The 14,220-nt window shown below is 43.4% G+C and overlaps 1 protein-coding gene across 1 annotated transcript in view; it reads right to left on the reverse strand.

The window, feature by feature from the left end:
• Positions 1-531: 531 nt before the first annotated feature.
• STX12 (syntaxin 12) overlaps positions 532-14,220 on the reverse strand; it is a 45,652-nt gene continuing 31,963 nt past the window's right edge. The window contains exons 4-9 of the mRNA XM_039511790.1: positions 7,425-7,562; positions 6,344-6,387; positions 5,043-5,145; positions 4,401-4,473; positions 4,089-4,171; positions 532-2,117 (exon numbers count right to left, since the gene is read on the reverse strand). Of these exons, the coding sequence (XP_039367724.1) occupies positions 2,025-2,117; positions 4,089-4,171; positions 4,401-4,473; positions 5,043-5,145; positions 6,344-6,387; positions 7,425-7,562 (534 nt within the window). The 3' untranslated portion in view covers positions 532-2,024. The remainder of the gene's footprint in view (positions 2,118-4,088; positions 4,172-4,400; positions 4,474-5,042; positions 5,146-6,343; positions 6,388-7,424; positions 7,563-14,220) is intronic.

Raw genomic sequence — 14,220 nt, forward strand, 5'->3', positions numbered from 1 at the left:
ATTTAGTAGCAATACCTGATGATGTCAGAAGCAGCATGCACTGATGTCTCTTGCCCTTAAGTCAGATCGGGTGAGATGAGCTCTCCAAAGCGTATTTAGACAACAGTGATGTTAGGTGAATCTTTCAATGTACATGATCCAGTCACAGAACTGGAAGGGACCTCGAGAGGTCATATAGTCCAGTCCCCTGCACTCAAGGCAGGACTATTATCTAGACAATGTTCAGTAAGAGACCAAGTTTAGTTTACTTTTAACTGAAGTGTAACCCACAGAGTTTCAGCATGGAAACCTTGTACACCTCCACGTAAAGGTGAGTTAGTGTTCATTTTACTTTACCTTTAACTACACTACAGAAACGAACACTGTAAATGCCATGAGCAAGAGTGGTTGGAATGAAGACAGCCTTCCACCCTACCTAGAGAGGTCAGCTTCAAGAAATATGTTTTGCAGCTTTAGAGACTAAGTATCATTTTCTCCAGCACAAGGAGTTTGTTAACACTTCAAATTGTATGAGAAAGACGATTGATAAAAGACTTTTTAAAATGTTTATTGGCAGTTATTGGATGGAATGATGGTGCAATAGTGCAAAAAAATTGTGCAATTATGACACATTCCCGCTGCAGTTTTCACATTTAGTTTAGTATTTTAACTAAGACAGACATGGAATAAAGATTAAATACAAAATGGGCCAGTATGCTGCAGTTAACCACACAATTATGAGCTTTAGCTAGAATCTTATTTTTCCATCAATGCATTTCAGTTCAGAACCACATTGAGGAATGGGGGTGGCAGGTAAGTGCTATGCAGTGCCATTACAGAACACTAAGTAGAACCAGAGATCTCTTCCATAGAAAGACTTAGTCAAGCAATACCCTCTGCCATTCTAGAACTACTATTGATTTACTAAACCAATTTTTTATCTCTTATGAACAGAAGATTAAGAGTATTAGATGTTCATAACTGGTATTTGTTCACAAAATGCACACCATCTGTTCTAGTGCCAGTTCCACATTGCTAACTAGTCATAGAGCTTCTCAAGGGTCATTTCTAAACAATTTGGTTTGGGCTAATGCAAATCAGAAAGTCCAATAAACCCTTGGGCTCAGGTTCCAACCTTGCCTGGCTCTCTCACCACCATTCAACATGTGAAGTTGTCACATTAACTAGTTAAAAACTAAATGTGTCGTTACAGATTTTGGGGTTGCCTAGGCCACAGGGCGGGTTTCAATAGCAATTTTTGAATTCTACACAAGTGGTGGCTGTGCTGAGTGGGAAGATTGAAGTGTTTGGTAACAGTAAGCCACCAGCTAGTGTCTCACTAGAAAAGAATATATTGTTAGAGAACGTTCTGTTAAATGCTGCATTGTCACCACAAACACTGATGTGAAACATTAATAAAAACAGTTACTGTTATCCATAGACTAAACTGATCAGTCACCAAGCCCACTAGTGGTTCCAACTTCAGCACTCGTGCATTTTAATCCTTACCATTCAAAAATGTAATGGTAAAGTTTCTCTAGAAGAGTTAAGAGCTATGGCCACCTGGAGACTAATCAAACCATGGGGCAGATATTAGAGAACTGGTGAGTCAAGGTAAAGTGAGAATCAGTATTGTGCACTCTTTGGAAGTAATTCCTATTTGCATCATTCCTACAAAGTATAACTATACATATAAACATGTTAGAAGAATTGTAGTGCCACTTGTCCAAAACAAGACATCTCCAATTACTAATCACATTCTTCAAGATACAGTTGGGACAGGGAGTAATCATAATACAATACAGAAAGCAAAAAAATACAAGATAGTTTAGTTACATAAAGCAATAGAATTTGTACATAAATTGATAAATACTGTCTCCATTGTTCACTAATTCCAAGTAGTTATCTGCATGTTAGTTTCTAAATCTATTACTAGAGGACATTCTGGTTTGTGCTCCCTCAAGGTGGTCAATTCATTTCCAAGACAGTCAGCCTGTTTTCCCAGGGGAAAACTCTGCAATGAAATTAGACTTCTTATGAGGACTTCATTTTGTTGCCTGCCAGATAACGATTCCTAAGATTACAGAAGCCACAGCAAGGCCAAGAATCAGGATGCAGATCTTCTTACGAGATTTCTTCTAATTAAAAAAATAGAACAAAAAATATTGACACTAAAACAGCAGATGACAGAAGACTCAATGAGTTCAGCTAATTACAGAGTTCTGGACAGGAGACAGCAGCGAAAGTAGAAGCACAGCACATCTATCCTGACTCAGGAGGAGAATGGAAAAAATTCTCAGAGAACAGATTACACTTTGTTTAAATCAGTGTGCTTTATGGACTCAAACCAAAAATGCTCAGTGTTAACAGCATAAAGAACTAGGAGGTGATGCAGTCAGAACACAGTTGGACTCAACTCCTGCTGCTGTCAAAAAAGAGTGAGCAATACTCGAAGCAGGCTGAAACAGTAGTGGAGAGAGAGTAAGCTTGCGTTATAAAATGCCTAGCAGACCATGTTATGATAGAACACACCGGCATGACTTGTACAGAAGTCATACTTCTCCCAGCTGTTAGGATTCTTTGAGGGCATCCATAAGGCATGATCAAAGAATAACCAATTTACCTGTGTATTGCGTCTCTCCTTGTGTGCCTGAACTGGCTGTTACAAGAAGCTTCTTGGAACTATGCAAATGATATGTGGGTGAATTCATCAGCCACAATTTCTGCTCTTTGATGTAATGGTCTCTGCTTTCTGCACTGTATTTTATCCCCATCCTGACCTGGAGGCTTGTAATATACCCGGTCGTGAACACAGACATGCAGCTGTTTTAAAGTTTACCCACTTCAGCTTTATAGAGTCTCACTTGCCTTGGGAAACTTCCTACTGTGTCTAGGTAAGTATGATCAATGCCTACAATGCATGCAGATTCTAAACTGTTGGAGAGTCCAGCCCTGGTGTTTGTGAAATTGTGAAGTCGTCCCAGGACACAATGATATCGCAAGCTGCTGGATGGCGAGAGCAGCTGCTATTCTGTTCCGTTGGAGTGGGAGCTCCAACACCTTAGTTCCGGTCGAGAGCAAGCAGAGGAACAGCTACCACCACTAGCATGGGCCCTTTTCCTTCCTCACAGACCACTGCTGCTCTACTGCACTGTAGCCTCCTCTTACCCATCTCCATATGTCTCCTCCCCTGGACCAAGCATGCCCAGTTCCTTAGCCATAGCCCTCTCTACACAAGGGAGCAGCTGAAGCAGAACCTTAGTCCTGCCACAGGCTCTTGAACTGCAAGCACAGCAGGCAGGAGGAGAGGTGCATGCCATCAAGCCAACACTAGAGATCTAATCAAAGTGGCCAAAATGAGGGGCTTTGAAACGTTGCTGAGAGAGAGAGAGATTTAGTAGGTCAGGAAAAAGAACTGATGACTGCTGAGGTGCAAGAGGGAAGAATGGATGAGTGGGTGATGACCAAGTAGGCTGGTGGGAACTGAGCAGCAAATGGCAAGATGACGCAAGTTGAGCATGTGGTGGGACACTATGTCAAAGAGTGGGTGGGAGAGAAATCATCTGTTAAGTTTTTTGTGAATGGGGTTGTATGCATTGGTATCTATGTTAAGTATTGGGTAGTACATTTTTGTCTGGGCTGGTAAACTCACAGATTTACTGTATCAGTCTGAAGATCAGCCTTGTAATGTTTCCACTGTAACACAATAACCTGCCTCTGCTAAGGAGTTCTCTGTTATCTTTTAATATCTGTTTTTAATTTTAAAATGCAGTAGTGAAGACAAAACCCAGCAGCTACCTTCAGCTATTCTCCAGGTCCATGCACCCCACATCATATCCTCTGCATGATGGAGCAGGCTGAGTAAAGGGGTCCCAAAGGGAACCCATGGTTAATTTCTAGTATCTTATCGATAAGCCAAGTAGCACACATGGGAGCATCTTTTCCTGGAGATGGAGTTCATTAGAAGAGTTAATCCCACCTCAGCCCCTGCTAGTTGTGTGAGAACTTGCCTGACTGATTGCAGAAGTGGGTATGTTTGCCTTGTTCTGTGCAATATGGCGATAGCACCGGTCAATATGTATGACAGTACAAAGTGCACAAGAGTTTACCTGATAATAAGCAGCTCTCTGTAACTGTTCAGTGGCTCTTTCCACGTGCACTTCTGAACTTTCCACATTTGCTTCTATGCTATCTACACAAGTGTAAGGTGAGAGAACTCAAGTTATATTAAAAGCCAATTCAGAACTGCAGAATTAAAGATTAACAGAATATGCTATCATATGGCATTTACATAGAATAGCTGCAATGGTTTAAATCAGTTTTTCCATATACATTGAATTTAAAATGTGCAATAGGTGTAGAATAAAGCCAGATAAAAAAGAGGAATTATTTCAGAGCATCTATTGTCCAAGTGTACTTACCAATCATGTCTCCTTGATCGTGAATCATCATAGCTAAATCCTTAAATATCTGATTGACATCCAAAATGTCTGCCTGAAGATAACAGTTTAGTCAATAACAGTTTGACAAGTTACAACAGGGATAGATTATATTTTTCCAAAGCTAGTTTCTTCTTTGCTTAAAGGTCCATCTCAGGAATACTGCCCAAGGCTTAACAGACTAAACACCCCTCTATAAAAAAATTCCCATCCTACATGGATGTTGATTTTCAGTGGTTGTGGTAACAGTTTTTTCTACCTCATGAGAGACGAAAGCTTTCAAGACTTATACACCAAATACAGCAGAGAGCAGGCTTCATGGGTATTCAGTGGTTGTCCCAGGGCACTAGTAATTATCACAGTGCAGGATTCATATGAACATTTTTTATTAAAGCGTCACTACCATCATCTGTGGAGCATCGCTGATGGGTGCTGGAGGGACCTGCACATAGCCCTCTTCAGCTAGGAGGTTACTCACCTAAGCATCAGCATCTCTAGAAGGAGCTCTGGGCCTACTGAACTCCTAGCTCTCTTGATCCCTCCGCACAAATAGACGAGCCTAGAGCACATTACCTGGCCCTTTTATTTAGGTCGGGGCTGCGAATGATAGGTTATAGAACTCACCTCCAACTGCCTGATTGCCGTTTCCCTCTCTTTAATGAGTTCAAGGTCCTGTTCAGTTACTGCTACATCATCTTGAGACTGCATTTGATTCCAGTCTTCATTACTGCAGAAAGAACACAGACTAAGGGCCTGTTCCTCCTGAGCGGCAGATACTTCCACTCCCCATTCATGCCACAATGCCAGTGAATTATAGAAAGCTTCCCCCAGGGATGGAAAAAAACAAATCAGGAGTGGATTTAAACCTTTAGTACAAGTAGATAGATTCTGGTATTATAGTTGTACTTAGAGACAAATTGGACTAGTGATGACAGGTTACTGAAGGGATGAAGAGTGGGTTTTGCATAAGGATACTTCAAAATCTCAGTAAAGAAACTAAAAGTTGGTCTGTGTAGGATGCATTGTTCTAGATGAAAGTGTTCCTTATGGCTACATACTGGGAAACTTGGTATTTCCTATTGTGCTTGGGGCTGTGTGTTGTTTATAGGTTTTAGAGTAGCAGCCGTGTTAGTCTGTATCCGTAAAAAGAACAGGAGTACTTGTGGCACCTTAAAGACTAACAAATTTATTTTAGCATGAGCTTTCGTGAGCTACAGCTCACTTCACGAAAGCTCATGCTAAAATAAATTTGTTAGTCTTTAAGGTGCCACAAGTACTCCTGTTGTTTATAGGGCACCCAAAGAACAAAAGGCACAGATGGAGTCTTTATGGAAGGCAACCTGCAAGCAGGTTGTTTTGAGTACTAGGCAGAGCATGCCATGCATGGGTCTGGGTTGAATGATACCTACTGGATGCATGGCATTGGAGGTCAAAATAAAGCCCATGATATTTTAGTCCACTATCCTATCAAGAACAACTGCAAATGAAAACAAACACCAGCAGAGATGTTAAAGCAAGCCTGTCGTCCCCACCCCCAAATCACCTGCATCCTGGAGAGACAGCATTGGGCAGGCTAGGCACTATTATGGACAACCAGTTTTCACTAGCTAGTAAGTTTTAAGACCTTAGAGTGCCAAAATACATTAAGAGATGCTAATTATCTCTGGGAGGGCCAACCGCCAACATGTGAAGTAGCCTAGTTTTGAAATAGTTTAATGTTTGGAAGCTATGTACCACCACAATAAGGTTTACAAACTAACTACATACAGAAATGTTTTCCATTGTGTAGGAATTAGGTTTATTGGACTCTATGCACCAAGTTCAGTGATAATGCTGCATTAATGCAGTTTCTTGTAGTAACGTGTTAATTACACATAGATGGAAGTGATAAAACGCACCCCAGGAATGCAAGGGGTAGTTGTTACCTATCAAACGAGACCAGCTGCTCCTCTTTGAGTCTCTCATCAGTCTGGAAGAGAGGAATGGTTCATTACTGTCACAAACTGCAGGCATCATGGGCACAACCAACCACAGCAAGATAGGACTCTTACTATGTGGAACTGAAGAGTTGGAACGTACTAGTCTGAGTACCGTTAAGATGCTTGCGTTACTTTGGTTTTTAGACATAAGCTACAGGGGCACTGCAAATCAGAGGCCACTGAAAGAGGCCCCCTAAAAAGTCTGCTTAAGTCCTTTGTGATTGCTTGTCAATTCCTTTATCCACATACAATAAGTGTTTTGGTGCATTTACTTCTAAAGCCATCAACCCATGGATTATGATAAACTTCAGCAAGGGAACAGAATTACGAATAAATATTCCAAGGGGATTAGACAAAGCAGGGGAGAAAATGGGCAAGAGAGATTGAAAAAAATGCTTTGGTTGTCCATTTTATTAGTAATGCTTCTTAGTAATCACAGGGACTTACAAGAGACAGAGACAACATCACCAGAAAAGGTTTTAACCAACCATGGATAGGAAGAACATTGGAAGCTGCACTAAGAAAGCAGTTCTCCTTCTCAAGGGAAGGAGAAAAGGGATATGGAGAGAGAGTGTCTGCCAAGAGGCAGCTCAAGGACGGACAAAATTTAAGGTCTTTTTGGAGAGCTATAGGCCAGTGCTGACAGTCTTATTGCAGGCCTACCAGCTGTGCTTTGGTTCCCCTCTCCACATATACCTGCACATGCCTGACTTTCCTCTTCCTCCTCCACTACTGTGAGCAGGCAAAGCACTGAGAGACTTTTGGCCTGCTGTGCTTCAGAATACAAAGAGCTAGTACACAGACACTGCTCAGTGACAGTGCAGAATGACAGTTATGAAGTCTTCAGCCATGCATACATATGAGCTGATAGATCTCAGTAGTTTGGTGTCCACCTCCCACAAACCTGCACATTTTCATTTGTTCATGGTTTGTCACAGAAGTCCAAATATTTGAGTGAAAGGTGCCTTTGTAATAAAGACTTCAGAGCTCGCTGAGCTCATTATACAACTCCTCTTAAAATACTTACCGAGAGACGAGAGCCAGCCCGTGCCCTGGCTACAGTCTCCTTCTCCTTCTCAGACACTTTTCTCTGCACCGTCTGGAAGTTATTTAAGGCCGCAGAGAAGTCATTCATTAAACGCTCCTTCTGCAACTTCTGTTGGCGCTAAAGAATTGAAATAAGATAACTAGTTATTCAAATATCTACTGATGAGACAATCCACACAGCTTGGAGCTTCAGGAGGCCCCTATCTCCAGTGTTCAGCCAGATTACCCAGTCCAGCCCCTGCCAATGCCAGATCATTCCCTACCATGGGGTTCTCTAGTTTAGCTTTAAATTTAGAGAGTGAGGAAACTTTCCTGCAGACACTTCCAGAATCTAGTACATTGCAACCCATTATTCCTAGTCATACCACATGGACTGTACTAAATAATCAGCCAGTCTCCTTAGGTTAACAAGATTCAGATACCTACAGGCCTAAATCCCCTGCAGATCCCTCAGTAACTCATTTAGTCAAGATAGAAGAATTTAACCCTATCTTTTCCTGGCAAGTGAATCCTACAAAAGCTGGAGGATGGTCAGTGACTTTCTTCAAGTTCTCTCTACTTTGTCAATATTTCCCTTAATACGGAATAGTGTGTTCCCTATGTGATTACGACAGAGCTGTACACGGGAACTGACCTTCCTGTTCCATAAACTGCCTCTGTATGCAGCCCTGAGCCTGGTCTACTTCGCTACTTCCTACATCATTCAGGAGTGTGAAAATTTCACAACATTAAGCACCATAGCTACACCAACTTAACCCCTGCTGTAGATGTGGCTAGGTTGATGGAAGAATGCTTCCGTTTATTTAGCAATCACTGTTTGGGGAGGTGGATTTAATACAGTGATGGAAAACCCTTTCATCGCTGTAGGAAGTGTCCACACTTCAACACCATAGCTGTGCTACTGTTGCATCCATAGTGTAGACAAGCCCCTAGAGTGCTGCATTTTCCACAATACAAAATTGCATTTAATTCGCGGTCTATTATCCCTTAATCTCGTGGGATAACTGCTTTCCTTGTCTGTGTTTCAGCTTGTTTTTCTCCAGATTTATTAGCTACATTTCCCTCCAAGGCGAGTCTCATTTTACCTTTTCCATATTTCTCATATTTGTTTAGTTTGGTTGAATTCTGTCCTCATTAGGGTTGAACTCTTCCCTTTTTGTGTGTCATGTACTAGTTTCATTAAATGTGCCACGCACACCCCTCTTCCAGCTCATTAAGGATGTTAACTAAGATGAGGGCAGATTTGTGTGGTACCTACTATACAGGTTTCCTACAACTTGAGACAGTACTGTTTATTACCCAGTTTATGATCCTTTAGTCAGTTCTTGTCCACATTTCAACATTCTTATTAAGCAAATATGAATAATTTTTCAAACAGTTTTATGAGAAGGCATTTGATGCAGTAGCATAATCCAATGAAGCAGATTCAGATAGGAATGCAACTTTTAACTTTCTTCTGGGAAGAATCTTGCCATACTGATTCAGGCTTTCATGAACTCTTTGGCTGGGATGCTGAAAAGTAATTATTGGCACTTCCAGCAAGAGACATTCACATATTGCAACTATTACTCCATATGTAAGGCCCTACCAAATTCACAGTCCATTTTGGTCAATTTCATGGCCATAGGATTTTAAAAATAGTAAATTTCATTATTTCAGCTATCTAAATCTGAAATTTCACAGTGTTATTTTAAGGATCCTGACCCATAAAGAAGTTGTGGGGAGGGGATCACAAGGTTATTAGGGGGTGGGAGGGGAGTGGGGGGTTGCAGTACTGCTACAGTGGCGCAGCCTTCAGAACCGGAGAGCTGGAGAGCGGCGGCTGCTGGCCGGGAGCCCAGCTCTGAAGGCAGAGCCACCGCGACCAACAGCACGGAAGTAAGGATGGCATGGTATGGTATTGCCACCCTTACTTCGGCACTACTGCTGGCAGGGTGCTGCCTTCAGAGCTGGGTGCCCGGCCAGCAGCTGCCACTCTCTGGCCACCCAGCTCCAAAAGAGCAGAAATAAGGGAGGCAATACTGCAGCCCCCCCTAAAATAACTTGTGATCTCCCTGCAACTCCCTTTTGGGTCAGGACCCTCAATTTGAGGAACATTGGTCTCCCCCATGAAATCTGTATAGTACAGGGTAAAAGCACACAAGAGACCAGATTTAATGGTGGGAGACCAGATTTCATGGGCCATGACGTGTTTTTCATGGCCATGAATTTGGTAGGGCCCTATCCATATGGCAGCATAACTTGTCAAGGACTTCTTGTCCACTAGAGGGAAACTGAATTGCACATGTTGAACGACTATACAGAGCATGGAATTTCACTCTTACTTACAACTGGTATTTAAGCCTTTAAATTTAGGATCAGGTTGAGGCAAGATCTGCTGCTGCAGATCCCGTAATGGTATTTTGAAGAGGATGATTGACAAGATTTTCCTTCACCGAGCACTCTTCCCATCCCATGGATATGCCTCAGCACATGAGCATCACTCTTTCAGTCAAGGCTCAAAACTGCATCCTTTATCACAAAATTTAGCAGGAGAGTGCTTTGGGCTTATCTATTTAAGGTTTATATTTTGTTTATGCCCAGCCTGTCTCCTTAGTTCCCATGGAGATGTGTTACCTTTTGTTGTGTGTTAGATAGAATCATAGAATATCAGGGTTGGAAGGGACCTCAGGAGGTCATCTAGTCCAACCCCCTGCTCAAAGCAGGATCAATCCCCAACTAAATCATCCCAGCCAGGGCTTTGTCAAGCCTGACCTTAAAAACCTCTAAGGAAGGAGATTCCTCCACCTCCCTAGGTAACCCATTCCAGTGCTTCACCACCCTCCTAGTGAAAAAGTTTTTCCTAATATCCAACCTAAACCTCCCCCACTGCAACTTGAGACCATTACTCCTTGTTCTGTCATCTGCTACCACTGAGAACAGTCTAGATCCATCCTCTTTGGAACCCCCTTTCAGGTAGTTGAAAGCAGCTATCAAATCCCCCCTCATTCTTCTCTTCTGCAGACTAAACAATCCCAGTTCCCTCAGCCTCTCCTCATAAATCATGTGCTCAAGGCCTTTGGGCAGGGAACCTCATAAGATGACTAGAGCTTCCCACTACCTTCCCATGGAAAGGCAAGGGCATTCAAATGCACATTAGAATGATAAAGAGACTTGATGTTGGCCAACAAATGCTCCACTATGCAGCATTTTGGTACAATTTTGCATTGCCTATAATTTAGCTTCTTCTTCACAGTCAGCTATCCCTTACAGCAAATAGCTTCTAAATGCCTTTTAAGATACTAAGTAACAGTTCTGAATACACATCCCAATTGTATTTTAATGCTATAGCACTGCCATAAGGCCAGGGGAGAGTGGGTGAAGGAGAGAGCCACTATACAGCAACAGCGAGCCCCTTCTCCAAGCAGCTCTGCAGATTTCTGGTAAGAAGCTGGAGAAATCTGGAGCTGGAATGGGCCTTCTGTTTCCTCTGGATATGTCAGCTTGCTACAAAACCAGCACCCATGGCTTTCTACAGCTTGCAGAATCCAGATAGCGAGGGAAAGTTTCCATGCAGGGTGTACCAAACCAGCAGTCTGCAGAGCACTTCCTGGTGGTCTGCAGAGAGCTGGCTGGTCACACAGTACTGTTTCCTCCTCCTTCTTTCCCCATCTAGTAAACTGCAATGGGACAGCAAAAGATGCATTACATGGAAAGTGTGAGGAAAACCATGTACACAATTGCTGTTTTTATCACTGGGATGTTAGCTTGCTCAATGGGAGGGAGAAGTGGTCTGTACAGTGGTATACAAGGGAAGGGAGTCTCTTAAGATGTGTAAAAGCAGCAAAGAGTCCTGTGGCACCTTATAGACTAACAGACCTATTGGAGCATGAGCTTTCGTGGGTGAATACCCACTTCGTCAGATGCATGTCCGTATTCACTCACGAAAGCTCATGCTCCAATACGTCTGTTAGTCTATAAGGTGCCACAGGACTCTTTGCTGCTTTTACAGATCCAGACTAACACGGCTACCCCTCTGATTCTTAAGATGTGGTCCACACGACAGACTTTGAAAAATCCCAGTTCTAATAATATCTCCTGTATGGGGAGGGGAAAGTGTGGGGTCAGCAGACATTCTCTAGGAAAAGGCACAACCTGGAAATTCATTTTTGTATTTTAAATACATAGCCAAGGGCTGCCAGCTCATTTCTCTAACTGGGTCATTTACACTTCTGAATTATTAAACACAGGGCTCTTATTTTGCAAATGAGTTATCAAGCCCTTGTTGTTCTGCAAAGGATCAGTGCCCCTGTTTTTGAGAAGCAGCCCTGTTCTACTGCACTCAGGAAGTGAGGAGAGTTCTCATTCTACACTCCTTATACAGCTTGTAGGATACAACAGCATCGATTTGTGCAGTTAGTTGCATTAGGAAGCAGAATTCCTCAGTGCCCAAGTTCATAGTTAAACGCACATTTTCCTAAGCCTCATCACATGCTTAATGTATTCTTAGAAACATGACACTCCTGTGAAAGTAGAATTAACTCTGCATTTCTTGCAATAAGACATTAACCCACAGGAACACAGTACAGACCTAAATGTCCGTTTATATAGTCAGACATTGCACATGGCTGCAATAACCAGCCACCTAAGTCTTTTACTTCAGTGATGCAAAAGTTTAAATTGTTGTCTTCTCAGATTACAAGCCTTTCTGATGAACAGCTGAGCCCTCCATGTATGGAGGAGCACAATGGGTACTTGCAAGTCCTGAAAAAACCAGAAAAAATTCTCATTTGGAACCATGCAGCTTTTTCAAGGGCATTCCACATAAATCTCCCAACCTTCCTGTTGGTAAGGAAGATCTAGTCTGGGGCACTCAACCTTCTGTCACTCGCACAATAGTGAAGGATGCACAGAAGATATCTTTGAAACAATGTCCATGAACTCCCAAGCAACTTTCCTGCAGCAAGGTTTTTGTGTTTTTTTCTTCTGTGCGTAGGTAGGCTGAGAAGGCAGCCTAGAAAGAATCTTTATCACCAGTTCTTCAGTCTGAAGCAATTACTTTTTGTTCCAATCCCACACTAACCCCCAAGTCTCTTCCTTTTGGTGGGTTAGCCATCCTTGTCACACTCCTCCCAGTCTTCATCTCAGAACTCAAACCTGCTATGCAAACTCACCACCAGGAGTCACTGGTAACAAATGACAAACCTTGCCCCACCCACAGAAGCAGATAAGCTAAAACCTCATCTAGCAAGACAAGCACCTGTAATCATTGCCTGGCTGTATCTGTTCCAATATGACCGGGGAGTCAGTTTTGCTATAGCGGTGTCTCTCGCATTCATAGGAGTTGAGAGACAGAGAGAGATGGACAATTTTATGAGTGCAATTGTACGATGGGGTTGCTTGTTATGCTGTGGAGGGGGAAGGGTTCAACAGCCCAAGAGCTCACTTCTATTGTGTATCTTATGTTCCTAAAAGCTCAGGGTTCAGCTGGCCAGCTGCAGGGGTGAGGATGGGATTCCCAAAAATGTACTTGAGGCCCTGGTACACCTCAGTCCCTCTTATTCTCTGCCTGTGGCACATAAATCTAGTTGCCTGTGGGCCAGTGTTCCCTCTGATTTTCCCCACCCATGTGCAAAGTGAAATTTGTTATGTGCACCAACATGGAGGTGATGGCTGGGACAGAGGGTTGGGGTATGGGGGGTGAGGGCTCTGGCTGGGGGTGCGGGCTCTAGTGTGGGGCCAAGGATGAGGGGTTTGGGGTGCAGGCTGCCCTGGGGCTATGGTGCATGACTCCCCCAGCTCTCTCTCCCCACAGTAGCACCTGGGCTTGGAGAGGTGCCTCTCCCTGGCCGTGGCAGCTCCAGCAGAGCTGGGCCGGTCCGGGCCAGGGGATGGGCTCCTCTCCCCGGCCATGGCAGTTCTAGCAGGCCAGGGCTGGGGGAGGGGCTCCTCTCCCCTGCCATTCTGGAGGGGCTGGGCCGGGGGACCTCCACGTCTCTAAACAGCCTCTTGCACGGCTGTGCAGCTTACAGGGAACCTAGCTGTGGGCTGTAATACTTTGGTCTAATTTCCGTTGTCAGGTTTAATCAATGGATGCCCTCTGACATACTGCTATTTGAAGTGGTGGTACACTATGAGTGCACTGCGGAACTCCCATTGCACTGCAACAGTGTCCACATGGAATATAAGTGTGCAGCAAGCTGGTCACACCCTGGCTTGCTGTGAAGTAATGTCCATTGTGGGCAAGCTCTCAATGGCAGAGCCAGAATTAGAACTCGGAGGTTCCAGGATCATTCACCCATGGTAAACCCATGAGACAGCAGCTGATCAGGATGCCAATGGATTAAAGACCCTCTTCGTTACAAGAAGACTCCCTAGTTTACACTATACCAAGAAGCCTGTCACATCCCTGTGACAGAATGATCATAGATCTAGGTTGTGTTCCAATCTCTTTTGGGATAAAGTCTCAGCACAGAAATCCACGCAAGCTGAAAGTAAAACTTTGTGTTCTACAAACACAAGCGACATGGGGCACTGAGGACTCCCTGGCTTCACTCACCATTTTAAAGCATCCCTATACAATTCTGTATCGGGGGGTAGCCGTGTTAGTCTGTATCCACAAAAACCACGAAGAGTCTAGTGGCACCTTAAAGACTAACGGATATATTTGGACATAAGCTTTCATGGATAAAAAACCTCACTTCCTCAGGTGCTCTCTGCTCTCTTTAGACAGAGGTCACCCTATCTGATGACCTAGATTTGCTAGTTCATACTTGTCCTGTAATGACACAAGTTAT

The sequence above is a fragment of the Mauremys reevesii genome, linkage group 23, assembly GCF_016161935.1.
Source record: "Mauremys reevesii isolate NIE-2019 linkage group 23, ASM1616193v1, whole genome shotgun sequence".
Taxonomy (NCBI): domain Eukaryota; kingdom Metazoa; phylum Chordata; order Testudines; family Geoemydidae; genus Mauremys; species Mauremys reevesii.